The 13,488-nt window shown below is 34.0% G+C and overlaps 1 protein-coding gene across 3 annotated transcripts in view; it reads right to left on the reverse strand.

Annotated features, from left to right (window-relative positions):
- The window catches only part of NCAPG (non-SMC condensin I complex subunit G), a 32,746-nt gene that overhangs the window by 6,619 nt on the left and 12,639 nt on the right, over positions 1-13,488 (reverse strand). For all 3 annotated transcript variants that reach the window (XM_032135501.2, XM_058430332.1, XM_032135500.2), the window contains 6 exons: positions 13,094-13,217; positions 11,809-11,898; positions 11,305-11,484; positions 8,481-8,591; positions 5,778-5,897; positions 2,507-2,731 (listed from right to left, as the gene is read on the reverse strand). In XM_032135501.2, coding sequence (XP_031991392.1) covers positions 2,507-2,731; positions 5,778-5,897; positions 8,481-8,591; positions 11,305-11,484; positions 11,809-11,898; positions 13,094-13,217 — 850 coding nt within the window. The remainder of the gene's footprint in view (positions 1-2,506; positions 2,732-5,777; positions 5,898-8,480; positions 8,592-11,304; positions 11,485-11,808; positions 11,899-13,093; positions 13,218-13,488) is intronic.

A 13,488-nucleotide genomic window follows, 5' to 3' on the forward strand; every position in this document is an offset into this window, starting at 1 on the left:
AGTTATTACAAATTCTTTAAAGGCAAATAAAAGACTGTTTCTTCAAAGCTAGAATAACAATTTTACACAAATCTAAAAGACTAGGAGACTAGACAAATGCTTAGTCTAGCCATGAAAAATTCAATTATCTTAAAATTTTTTAGAAGAACCAAAAGGCCTTTTATAACTTGGAAAATAAAAAGCAAAACATATATTTAAATGCTTAGCGTTTCTAAGACATAGAAAACCCTGGCCCCTGATATTAGAGGAAGGTGCCTATCTATAAGCAAAAGCTCCATAGGTAGGAGTGCAATTTGTCTGAATAATGGATAGAATGTGAACAGAAGGTGTTGAAGCAGAAGGCATTCCTAGAAAGAGTAAACAAAAGTCTAGAGAAGACAAAGGAAAAGACAACTGAATGTACACAGGCAAAACAATGAAGCTGGACCTTAGGCCATATACAAATATTAACTGAAAATGCATCAACAGCCTAAATATAAAAGCTAAAGCCAGAAAACTCTCAGAAGAAAACAGGGATAAATCTTCATGACTTGGACTTAGCACTGGATTCTTAGATAGGACACCAAAAGCAGAAGCAACAAAAGAAAAAGAGTGTATCTCCAAAATTAAAAATGTTTAATACATCTAAGTATATTAACAAGAAAGTAAAAAAGACAACCTGTAAAATAAAAGTTACAAATTATACCTGATAAGGATCTACTACCCAAACTACATAAAGAACTTAAAAATGGGCAAAGGACTTGAACAGACATTTATCCAAACAAAATATACAAATGGCCAAGAAGCAGATGAAAAGATACTCAACATCACTAGTCATTAAGGAAATGCAAATCAAAACCACAATGAAGTAGCACTTCATATATACTAGGATAGCTATAATGTTTTAAAAAATGGAACCTAAGTGTCAATAAGGATGTGGAGAAATGGAAAATCTTCTACACTGAAGATGGAAATTTAAAATGGTTCAATCACTGTGGAAAACAGTTTGTCAAGTTCTCGAAAAGTTAAATGACTGAGCAACACAATTCCTAGGTATACAGATACCCAAAAGAATTGAAATAGATACTCAAATACATATACACGCCATGTTCATAGTAAGCAGCACTATTCACAATAGCCAAAAGGTAGAAACAGCCCAACTGTCCTTCAATGGATGAATGCATAAACAAATCACCATATATACATAAAATGGAGTATTCAGCTACAAAAAGGAATGAAGTACTGATACAAGATACCATGTGGATGAATCTCGAAAATGTTATGCTAAATTTAAAAAGCTAAACAGAGGTCACATACTGTATGATTCCATTTATATGAAATATCCAGAATAGTTAAATCCATAGAAACAGACTGTGGATTGGTTGCTGTCAGGGCTGGCAGAAGGGGAAATAAGGAGCAACTGCTTAATGAGTAGTTTCCTTTTGGGATGATGACAATGTTTTAAATTAGATGATAGAGGTGGTAGTTGCCTTTCATTTTGAATGTACTAAATGCCAATGAATTGTTCACATTAACAGTGTTAGTTTGGGCCAGGCATGAGGGCTCACACTTGTAATCCCAGCACTCTGGGAGGCTGAGGCAGGAGGATCACTTGAGGCCAGGAGTTCAAGACCAGCCTGGGCAACAGAGCGAGACCCTGTCTCTACAAAAAATTTAAAAATCAATGGGCATGGCGGCACATGCCTGTCGTTCCAGCTATTCAGGAGGATTGCTTGAACCCAGCAGGTGAGGGGTCAATGAACTATGATCATGCCACTGCACTCCAGCCTGATGACAGAGCAAGACCCTATCTCAAAAAAAAAAATTGTTAAGTTTTGTTATATCACTTCCAAGTTAGTGAAAAACTATGATAAGTATAAAAAATGTTTAATCAGTTGGTTTACATGTGTGCTACAAAAATAGTAATTCAAGAGTACTTAAAAGAGATCCAATCCCATACCCTATCTTACATCTTCTACCCACCCAATATAAAATTATTCTAAACTATTTCTTAAAAGTCTTGGGGATAAATCTTAGAAGTCTCTATATCACAAATACAACATAAAGAAATAAAAAATTAATAACAACCCCCTTTAATAATCACTTCATTTTTGTTTACTGCTTCATTTCTTTGCATATACAATTTGATAGTGAGAAATTAGGTATGATAGTGAAAGTTAGGATTTAATTAAGATATTAAAAAAGTAAAATAAAAAATGTCTATCCAAATTTAAAATCCAGTAGGAAAAATAAGATATAAAGAGCATAGGGGAGAGGAACATCACACACTGGGACCTGTCAGGGGATAGGGGGCTAGGAAAGGGATAGCATTTGGAGAAATACCTAATGTAGATGGGTTGATGGGTGCAGCAAACCACCATGGCACATGTATACCTATGTAACAAACCTGCATGTTCTGCACATGTATTACAGGACTTAAAGTATAATAAATTTAAAAAATAATAATAATAAACAAATACCTGCTGAAAATGACATTTCATAATCACAGGACTGGATTATTTCTTACCTCACTATCTAAGAAATCAGAAAGGAGTTTCAGAACATTCTTAGCTGTAGCAGTCTCTTCAATTTCTTTTGATTCTTGCTCATCATCACTGTTTATTTCTGTACCTTCACAATGAAGTGTTTTGATTTTTTTAGTTTTAAATGGTTCAATCCCAAACGTCATCAGTTGGTCAAAGATTGCCTTTAAAGCACTTATTTTTATTGTGACATCATCAATTTGCAAAACCTAAATCAAGACAGTCCCCACCAAAAAAAGTAAATGCAGTAAACTGTTTTAATTCTGTTTACATAAAATTAATATGTATCTTGTTTTTTTCTTAGTCAAATTTCAATGACAGTGTCAAGTCTAAAGAAAACATCACTTTTCAAAAATACAGTTAAAATTTCAATTTTAAAAAAACACATTATTTTTATTTATTTGAACCATAACATGTAGAGCTATATACTTTAAGAAAAAGTTAATCTTCACAGTCAATAAAAATTTCTGGAGTTGGAGTCAGGCTGAATTATATTATTTGTTCCTTTCATTTAAAAAAGAATCAACAATGCTTTCAACTATGATTTTTTTTTTAAGATCCAGAAAAACTGTTCAATTATGTTGAAAGTGTTCTAGCCCATCTGTCAAGAGAAAAACATTATATTCTAAGCAATGAAAGGCATTCATTAGAACAGTATTCTTCTAGGTTATCAAGTTTCATTTTTCTCTCATTAGCTCAATGAATTTAGAATTCCTTAACAGTAAATTCAGTTTTCAACTAGACTCCTTTATGAAAAGAGGTAAACCATGAAACACAGCACTTTGCATGAGTCTATCTTAAGTTTAAAAATGCCTACCAAATTTCAAAGCCATGAAAAAAATACAGAGCTCTGTATTTATATTACAAAAATATATATATATATAGTGAGAAATTAGGTATGATAGTGATATTAAAAAAAAAAAAAAAAATGTCTATCCAAATTAAAACATAGGAAAAAAAAAAATTATATATATATATATATATATATATATATATATATATTGAGACAGAGTCTCACTCTATTGCCCAGGCTGGAGTGTAATGGCACAATCTCAGCTCACTGCAACCTCCACCTCCCAGGTTCAAGCGATTCTCCTGCCTCAGCCTCCTGAGTAGCTGGGATTACAGGCACATACCACCACGCCTGGCTAATTTTTGTATTTTTAGTAGAGATGGGGGTTTCACCACATTGGTCAAGCTGGTCTCGAACTCCTGACCTCATGATCAACCTGCCTTGGCCTCCCAAAGTGCTGGGATTACGGGTGTGTGCCAATTTACTATATTCTTTAATGTAACTAAATTTAGGTAATTGGTAAAATAACTTGGCTCTATAACTTGGCTTTTAGAACAAATAAAAATCACCTGTAAATAATGAATTGAGAAAAATGGCTCAATTTTTCAAAACTTTTAAAGAAATTTCAAGAACACTTCCTGATTGCCAGAAATGGTCCATTGTGAATCCAGAATGGTCCATTATGAAGCAACACGAGACAGTCGGGTCATTCTATCATCTTTAAAATATTATCTTCACTTGCTTTCCAGGAAATCACACCATTCCTTTTTTACTGTCCAATTCACCTTGGCCCCTACTGGTTCCTCTTCATCTCCCCTACCTTTATCTGAGGCTTAGGGTCCTATAAAGTTGACCCTACACTCATTCAGTCTATACTCATTCCTCAGGCAACATCCTATCTCTAAGCATTGCATACTATCAGATACTACCAAAAGAATAAAGACTTCCATCTCACCATCTTGGACCTCTCCCCTATACTCCAAACTCACATATAAATGCCTATTCAATATATCCACTTGTACCTTAAACTGTAAACTTATCATGCCCAGTATTGAACTCCTTATTTCATCCTATCTGATATAAAACCTGCACCTCTGCTTTCCCCATCATAGGAAAAGGCAAATTCATCCTTCTAGTTATTCTGGCGTAAATCTTTAAATCCTCCACCTTTCTCTCACATACCACATCAGATTCATTAGCAAATCTTAGACTTTATTTTCAAACTTAGATTACCATCCTGCTCACAACCTCAGTAACCACAACCCTCGTCCAAACCATCACCATCGCTTTCCTAGATTATCAAATACCCTCCTTATTAGTATCCCCGCTTCCATACTTGTACCCCTACTTAATACTAGGGATCTGCAAACAGCTCAAATCCATTCAACCACCTGTTTTTGCATAGCCTGCAAGTTAGGAAGTTTTGCATTTTCAAATGGTTAAAAATAAATGTATTACATGTGAAAATTATATGAAATTCAAATTTCAGTGTCCATAAAGTTTTACTGGACTACAACCATACTAATTTATTTATGTATTATCTACAGCTGTCTTCACACTACAAAAGCAGAGCTGAGGAGTTGAGACAGATCATATGGCCCACAAAAATCTAAAAATATTTACTCTCTGGCCCTGTACACAAAAGGTTTGCCAACCCCTCCCTGGTCTACACCACTTTATGCCCAGTCAGATCATAACAATCTTCTATTCAAAGCCCTCGAATTCTTTTCCATCTCATTTATAGTGAAAGCTGACGTCTTTACAGTCTATAAGGTCCTAGAAGACATGGACATCCTGCTGCCAGCAAACCCTTTTTTCCTATTATTCTTCCCTTTGCTCAATCTTTCCTAGCCATATGTTCTCTTGTTCCTTGAACACACCCAAAGTCCTACACCCCAGTGCCTATTCCCTTGTTCTTGCCTCTCCTTGGAAACCCAAATAACCACGTGGTTCACTCTTATGCTTCCTTCTGGTATTTGCTCAAATGTCAACTTATTAGTGAGGTCTTTCTCAACCAAACAGTTCCCTCTCCTCCTTCCCACTGCTTAGTCCCCTTCTCTGCTTTATTTTTCTCTATCTGATACATTGTATACTTATTTTTCACTGTGTGTTTCCCCTTCTAGAATGTAAGCTCCATTAAGACAACACATTTTATCTTGTTTTATTCACTACCTACCTACTTTATTTTTTCTAAGTCTAGAACAGTTGCTGGCACATAATATGCACTCAATAAGTATTTGCTATGTGAATAATTAAAAGAATATCTTACATAATTAGCATTTCATCTTTTTCTACACATTTTAATAAGAAATCAAAAGATAAAAGTATTGCGTCTCCAAAGATTATCCATAACAATCATCATAATCAGTAAGTATCAGAATAGATAAATTCAGAGTATTAGCATTATCACCACAGAGTATTTCAGAAAATACAGTTGAGATTTATCACAAGATAAATCCTACCTGCAATAATAACACGAAGTGTTTACTTGCAAAATCCTGATTCTGTAGTCCACAGCATCCCAAGCATAAAACGGCCAGATTTCTTAAAACAGGATGAATACTTATTATTCCAGGAAGAATCTAAAATGAATCAGAAATTTTCCATATGATTTCATAGATCTACTTCATTTCCCTATTGTCTATTACCTCAAAGATGTCATTTTTCACTTTTAAAGAAAAGGTAAGTATTAAATTGCTAAAACAGAACAATACAGCCAGAGTGACATTCCTGAAATAGGGTCTGATCGTGATACCTCCCCTCCACCTGCTAAAAGGGACTCAATGGCTTCCCAATACTCACAGAACAAGATAAAACTCCTTAACATGATATATACTATTCCCTATTGTGTAGTTTCTTTCCCAATCTTCTTATACCAAGCTACCTCTTGCTCAGTTTGTTCAACTAGTCTGGTTTGGATTCAATGCTATCCAACAGAAATATAATAGAAGCCACAAATGGGAACCACATATGTCATGTTAAATTTTCTAGTAGCCACATTGAAGTAAAAAAAAGTGAAACTAGTTTTAATATATTTAACTCAATATAACCAAAATATTGTATCTGTAGTATTTAATCAATATAAATACTATTAACAAGATAATTTACCTTCTGTTCTTTGTACTAGTCTTTGAAACCCAACATGGTTTATTCTTTTTTTTTGAGACAGAGTCTCACGCTGTCACCCAGGCTGGAGTGCAGGGGCGCAATCTCAGCTCACTGCAACCTCAGCCTCCTAAGTTCAAGTGATCCTCCCACCTCAGCCTCCCAAGTAGCTGACAGCACAGGCCCGAATCACCACCCTTGGCTAATTTTTCTATTTTTTTGTAGAGATGGGGTTTCACCATGTTGCCCAGGCTGGTCTCAAACTCCTGAGCTCAAGCCATCCCACCTGGGCTTCCCAATGTACTAGGATTACAGGTGTGAGCCACCACGCCCAACCCCCAGCATGTTCTTAATCCTTACAGCATATCTCATTTTGGACTAGTTTTTAAAAGCCATGTGTGGCTGACAGCTACCATATTAAACAATCTTCTCTCCCTTTTTCATATAGTTAATGTCTACTCAAATATCAGACCAGGGTCACCTTCCATGAATAGGTCAAATCGTGCTATTATAAGTTCACATACAGCCATATAGCTCTTCTTCATAGCAAGCACTAATAGCATAAAGTTTCACTTATTTCTTTACTTAATTGATGCTCCTCTCACTTGACCAGATCAATGTGGGCAATCTATATCTATTTTGTATACCATGTACCATCCCAGCACTTAGTATGTAATAGATGTTCAGTAAATATTTGCTCAATGAATAATTTGTATTTTCCCAATGAATAATTTATTAAATCTTTTATTTAAAACACAGTAACTTCATAAAAATATAACTTTTATCCAAATATCTTTTATATTCCTCTACTTATCTCTTTCAATCTTTAACCAGATTTTTATACATTTAAAATCATTATGACCATTCAACTTTGTGTTTATTCTTCACATAACATTGTATATCCTTTCCCACATATACACAGTCTTCGTATTTACTACTTCAATTTTGTAGGACCAGACATAAAATACCCAAGCACAAATTAAGCATCACTTTTCACTAAAGATAACTGCTTTTCTAAAAATAAAGCTAAATTCTAATGGTTGAGTACAAAACAGTATTTCTCCAGAAGCTCTAAACTATTAAAATTGGTTTTCTTTACTACATTCAGGAACTCATGACAACCCAAGGAATTAGACTTCAGATTACATTCATTGGCTATTTCTCACTAATACCAAGTAAATACAATTTTGAGAGACTTCTATACTGGCTACATACAGAATTTGCTTTGAAAGAGTAGTACTATCAAAAACAACAACAACAACAACAAAACAGTGCACTAATACTGTAGCCATTAGCCTCGTGTGGCTACTGAACACCTGAAATGTGACTAGTCCAGTTTAAGATGTGCCGTAAGACTTAATATGCAAAACAGAATGTAAAACATTGCAACAGTTTTAATAGTGAGTAAATAATGAAATGATTAATATTTTGAATATATTGGATATATCCAAATAATATAGTTGGATATATTCAATATACTAAAATTATCCTCTTTTTTTTTAAGTGGCTTAAAAAAAAAAGCCACGTTTTTTAATGTGGCTACTAAAAAATGTAAAGTTACATATGGTTTGCACTATATTCCTTATCAGAAAGTAATGTTCTAGAGTCTTACAGTACTTGTGTCCCTATGGGAATTACCTACAAAGAGTTATTTTAAAAGCCCTTTAAATATAATAAATAAATTCCTTTCCCAGGGCATAAAATGTGATTGTCTCAGTCTCATTACATAGCACGATTCCAGTACTTAAATATTCCTGGTATGTTTCAGTATCTCCTCTCTTACTATTCAAAAAATGAAGATATTCTGTATCTCTTTCCAGTATAAAATCATTTTTTCAAATATTTAAAAGACTGTAACTTATATATCAGGTCCTTTACAGACATTATCTTATTTAATCCTCACAATATGAAGTAGCTGCTATATATATACATTTTATCATTTATACTTATCAGATTTTTAAGACAGTAATCTTTTCATTATTTGGATTTCTAAAGAACATATTACTTACAAAATAAGAAAGGAGTGGACTAAAATAAAGCCCAAGAGGCCATCAACATACCAAAGATTCGATGATTCCATTCATGGTTGCACTTAAGCCTGTTGAAATGGACATCTGCTTCAACAGCTCATAGCATAAAATAAGACATTTCTGCAATGTTTCAGCATCATTCTAAAATGAAGACAAAATATTCAGCATTAGTAATATCTTCTCCCCATCCCTTAAATGTTTGCTTTCTCAGGGCTTTGTGTAGGGTGTATTGTCACTCTATATAGACTCTGTAGGTGATCTTAAGCTATCACATAGATAGTAAATGGTGGAGGCAGGATTTTAAAATTGACAACTTTAGCCAGGTGCAACGACTCACGCCTGTAGTCCCAGCACTTTGGGAGGGCAAGGCAGGTAGATCACTTGAGGCCAGGAATTTGGGACCAGCCTGGTCAACATGGCAAAATTTCATCTCTACTAAAAACACAAAAATTAGTGTGGTGGTGCACACCTGTGGTCTCAGCTACTTGGGAGGCCGAGGTACGAGAATGGCTTGAACACGGGAGGCAGAGGTTGCAGTGAGCTGAGATCATGCCACTGCACTCCAGCCTGGGCGACAGAGGGAGACGTTGTCTCAAAAAAAAAAAAAAAAAAAAAAAGTCTAATCTTCATCATGCCTAATTATCACCTCAAAAAACCTGACAACCTCATTTATCATCTGTGAGCTAGCCCAGCTATTTTCTAAGTTTCAGATTCATATATACAACTGCTAAAAGACATTTCCTCTTGGATGTTCCAGTCTCCTCAAACTCAACATGTCCAAAAGGGAACTCATCATTACACAAATCTCTCCTCTTCCTTGTTCTCTATCTTCATACTGTCATCACCATCTACCCAGTTGTCTAAACCAAAAGACCTAAGATACATTGCTGACTCCCTTTTCTCCCTGTTACTAATTTCTAAATACCTCTCAGGTTCATCACTACCTTCCAAATCCACTGTAATTATCTTGTTCAGACTACCATCATCTGTAAGTCTCCCAACCCTACTGTAAGTCTCCCAACTATTATGCCTGTCTAAGCTTTTACTACTCTCCAATCCATTTCCTAAACAACAGTGATCTGATACATAGACTTACCTAACCACTTAAAATACTAGTGGTTCACCACAATCCTTAGAATACAAAATTTTTAATATTGCTTATGCAAAGCCTTACATGACCTAGCGCTTAATTTTTCCCCAGATTTCTCTCCTGCCTCTCCCCATCAATTCTCTAGTCACATGGACCTGAAGTTTTAAAACATAACAGGCATTCTTTAACCTCTGGACCATCACAGATGTTGCTCCATCTGTCTACAACATTCCCTCCATAATTCATTGAGGAGAGACAGCACAGAGTGAGTTAAAAGCACAAGTCTAGAGCCACTTCTTGGGTTTAAATCCTGCCTCCACCATTTACTATCTGTGTGATTTTGGGCAAGTTACTTGCCCTTTGTAAAATGAAGATAATAATAGTACCAACCTCATAGGCCTATAGGAAGAAAAGAATGAATTCACATTTGTGAAGTAATTAATGCTGTGACGACCACAGAAAAAGTATCCTCTGACTGTTAGATTATATTGTTATTTTTATTCTAATCTCAGGATAAAACATGTCTTCCTCTGGGGAAGCCAACAATACTCTACCAGCATTAGATACCTCTCCATAAAACCTCTATACTTCCCTGACCATAGCATTTATTATGCTCTGTTGTAGCTGCATTTTAACAGATTTGTAGCCCTCGAACAGGACAAATAGACACATAAATGATCAAAGCAAGTCAAGTTAAACAGATGATATTAACCATGATAGACTACTTTTGCTAATTTTATAATTTTGACCTAAAGTTTGCTATTTTTCAGATGATATTTTCAGTTTTTGCTTTAAATTCACTTTCCAAATTTAAAAGCCTATAATGGCCCACAGACTTTGTCAAATAAAAGAAGCCACCAGCTATCAAAATAAAATTCAGGCATACTCTCTGGGAAGGTGGGTGTTGAAGTTGGGATGTCTATGGCTAAAGAGATCAGAAACATAACTCATGAAACTCTCCTATATAAAACAGTCTCCTATTTAGCATTCTTTTTATGAGAATAATCAGCACATCCCAAAAGTACAATAAATGATGTTCATTACAAAAGACAAGATCCTAAAAGAAATTAAAGTTAATATCAAATATTAATTGATACCTATCTTATGTTTACATATTTATCATTTGTTGTAAGACAGAATGGTATCAATACCATTAACAAAAAATTTCTTTAAGGAGGAAAGACATACTCCATTTAACAGACTACTTTAAAAAACTAATTTTTTAAAAAAGGAACTGCTGAAAAGCAAGCTTTAAATGTTACTAGACATGTAAGTTTAGTATTTCATTAAAAATAACAAAGCTGCTTAGCTTTTTCTAAAAACACAAAGGTAATTTACCTTTAAAAAATGCACGTTACTATAGAAATTATTTTGCTAGCAATAAAAAAGAAAGGTCATGGCTCTTCTACAAATAAGAGGAAAATGGATGTATTTTCCTTTTTTAAACCATTCAAGACAAAAAAACAGAAAACTCAGATGTGAACCACTGGAAAGCTAGCTTCCCTGGTAAGAAAGATTTCGGATTCTAGAGATTAGCATGACAAGGAAGCAAATAAAGTCCTACCTCCAATAATTAAAGTTAATTAAGGCCTTTCAAAGTCCAAAAATAGAAACAGGGAAAAACTTTTTTCATTTTAATTCATGTCACTGTTATAAAGTGCTCAAAGTAAATATATTTTGGCAATTCTAGAAGTTAGAGAAAATAAGATTTAGTTGAGATTATTAATAACACCTGAGATTTAGTATGCAAAAAGTTACCTGTACCTTCTCTACGTGGACTTCTTTAATTTCAAGTTGCTCTGTCTCTTTCAAAAGGTTTATTCTGGCATCTTCTAATGCTTTTATTTCTTCTTTTAATTCTGATGCCCGATTAAAATCCTGTAAGGTAATGCAATTTTCCAAAGCTTCTTTGGCTTCGATAAGCTTAACTTTTATTTCAGCCATCTAAGGGAAGATATAAATTGTTTCAACACTGAACAAAAACTGTTAATATGAATATCTGTAGCAACTCAGGAGTATTATTTAATATCTCAACTGCCCAGAATTTAATGAGTCAGGCATATGCGAACTTGTAGTTTTCCTGACACAGAGATCTGCATATCTCTGAGATTGACATATGTGGTAACATTTTAAATATTCTTATAGTTTAACAATTAAACAATAATTTGATTATGCGAGAAACATTTCAGAACTGCACAGCAAGAGGAAAGAATAGACTTGCCCAGCTACGTTACACTCAAGCCCTTCTTTCATTTAAAAGAGATTTACCTTGAGTTCTTTCTTTCTTACATCAGCTGGATCATTATTAACACCAACAGTAACAATGGGCGCCCGAATCTCTGAGATAATTTCTGTAACCTGTAAGTTAAGATTCAGAGTACATGCTTTAATATATGTTTGATATATCAGCAAATAGTATGAAAATTCTATATAAAACTCCAAGTAGTATCCACCATATATTGAATAATAGAGCAAAAACATACAGGTAGAAATAGCACACATTCTGTTTGCTAGACAATTTTAGAAAAAAACAAAACAAAACAATACATCTACAAAATGAAATTATTTGAATGGAAGGGAAATAAGCACACAGACATTGAAAGTAAATTATCCCTCATATGTTTGAAAAACAGAAAAATGAATTACGGTGCTTAAGATGAGACACTATTAAATTCTCTGCCTAAAATCCTCAACCCTTCTCTTGTTCAGCTCTGTAGGAGTTAAACACAGAAAAATAGAATATCCTTTTATTCTTCCTTTGGGTAGACAATGCATAAATAATAATAGCATAAGGAAGGACTTTCAGAACCACTTGTATATTGGAATTGGCTGATCAGGAAAAGGCTGCCTCCCAAATGAAAGTATTTAAGCAGATGCTGAATAACAACTAAGTATGTTGTAGAAGGGGTGTATATATAAGGAGAGGATGGAAGAGATGACCTGCGAATTAACCTGCAACTGAAATTATATGATTTTTATGAAATAAATGATACAGATCTGCCTTTTTTGGCTATGCCAGAAAAAAATAACACTGAAATAGTATTATAGTAAGCAATTATTTCTGTATTTATCAAGCAATACAGAACAATACCTTTATGAACAATACCTCATTGAACAATGGAAGGTAGATTTCATTGCTATTCTTATTTGCAGAAAAGTAAAAAGGCAGAATAACTTGTCCAAAGCCACAAAGCCAGAAAGTATCAGATGAGATTCTAAACCCTAGTATGTACAATTTGAGTAAGCTCTCAAAAACACTAGCACCCAGTGTCTCATGGACAAAACCATATCCCCACTTGTAACTTCCTACCAAACCTGCTCCATTTCAAACTGATTCAACAATAACAGGTACACTAAGAGGAAGAGGGTGATATTTTTCAAATATTCTGTGTATGTAAGAGATAGATAATGGTTTTAAGAAATTTTAAAACTCATTAAAGAGACGAATCTAAAGCCAAACAAAGACAAAACAAAAAGTTCTAAAGAGAAAATAAGACAGTATTCAATGTTATTGACCAAAACCTCTTTATCAACAATGAGGAAAATTACTTACAATTTGTGTTCTCTTATTATCATCTATAATGATGTGGAGTAGTCTTTCAACAAGAAAAGAAACCAGGGATATTGGGATTGTGGGTAAAATAAGAATCCCCTGTAAAACAGCCAGCAGTTTTTTTCTGCAGTCAAAAAGAACTAATTTAAATATCATTATGACAAAACATGTTTTATCTCTAACATTCTGCTCTAACCTACTCTGCAAACTTAATTACATTTGCCTCAGTTCTTTCACTTAGGTTTATCACTATAATAGGTACAAAAATCTGTATGTACAGACTTTAGGTCAAATATTCTCATTCCACACAAAAAAAATTTTTATAAAACACCCTATGATTTTTAATAAATCAACATGATAAAATGACAAAATACCAGAAATGATTAAACCTTTTA

The sequence above is a fragment of the Hylobates moloch genome, unplaced genomic scaffold, assembly GCF_009828535.3.
Source record: "Hylobates moloch isolate HMO894 unplaced genomic scaffold, HMol_V3 SCAFFOLD_17, whole genome shotgun sequence".
Lineage (NCBI taxonomy): Eukaryota > Metazoa > Chordata > Mammalia > Primates > Hylobatidae > Hylobates > Hylobates moloch.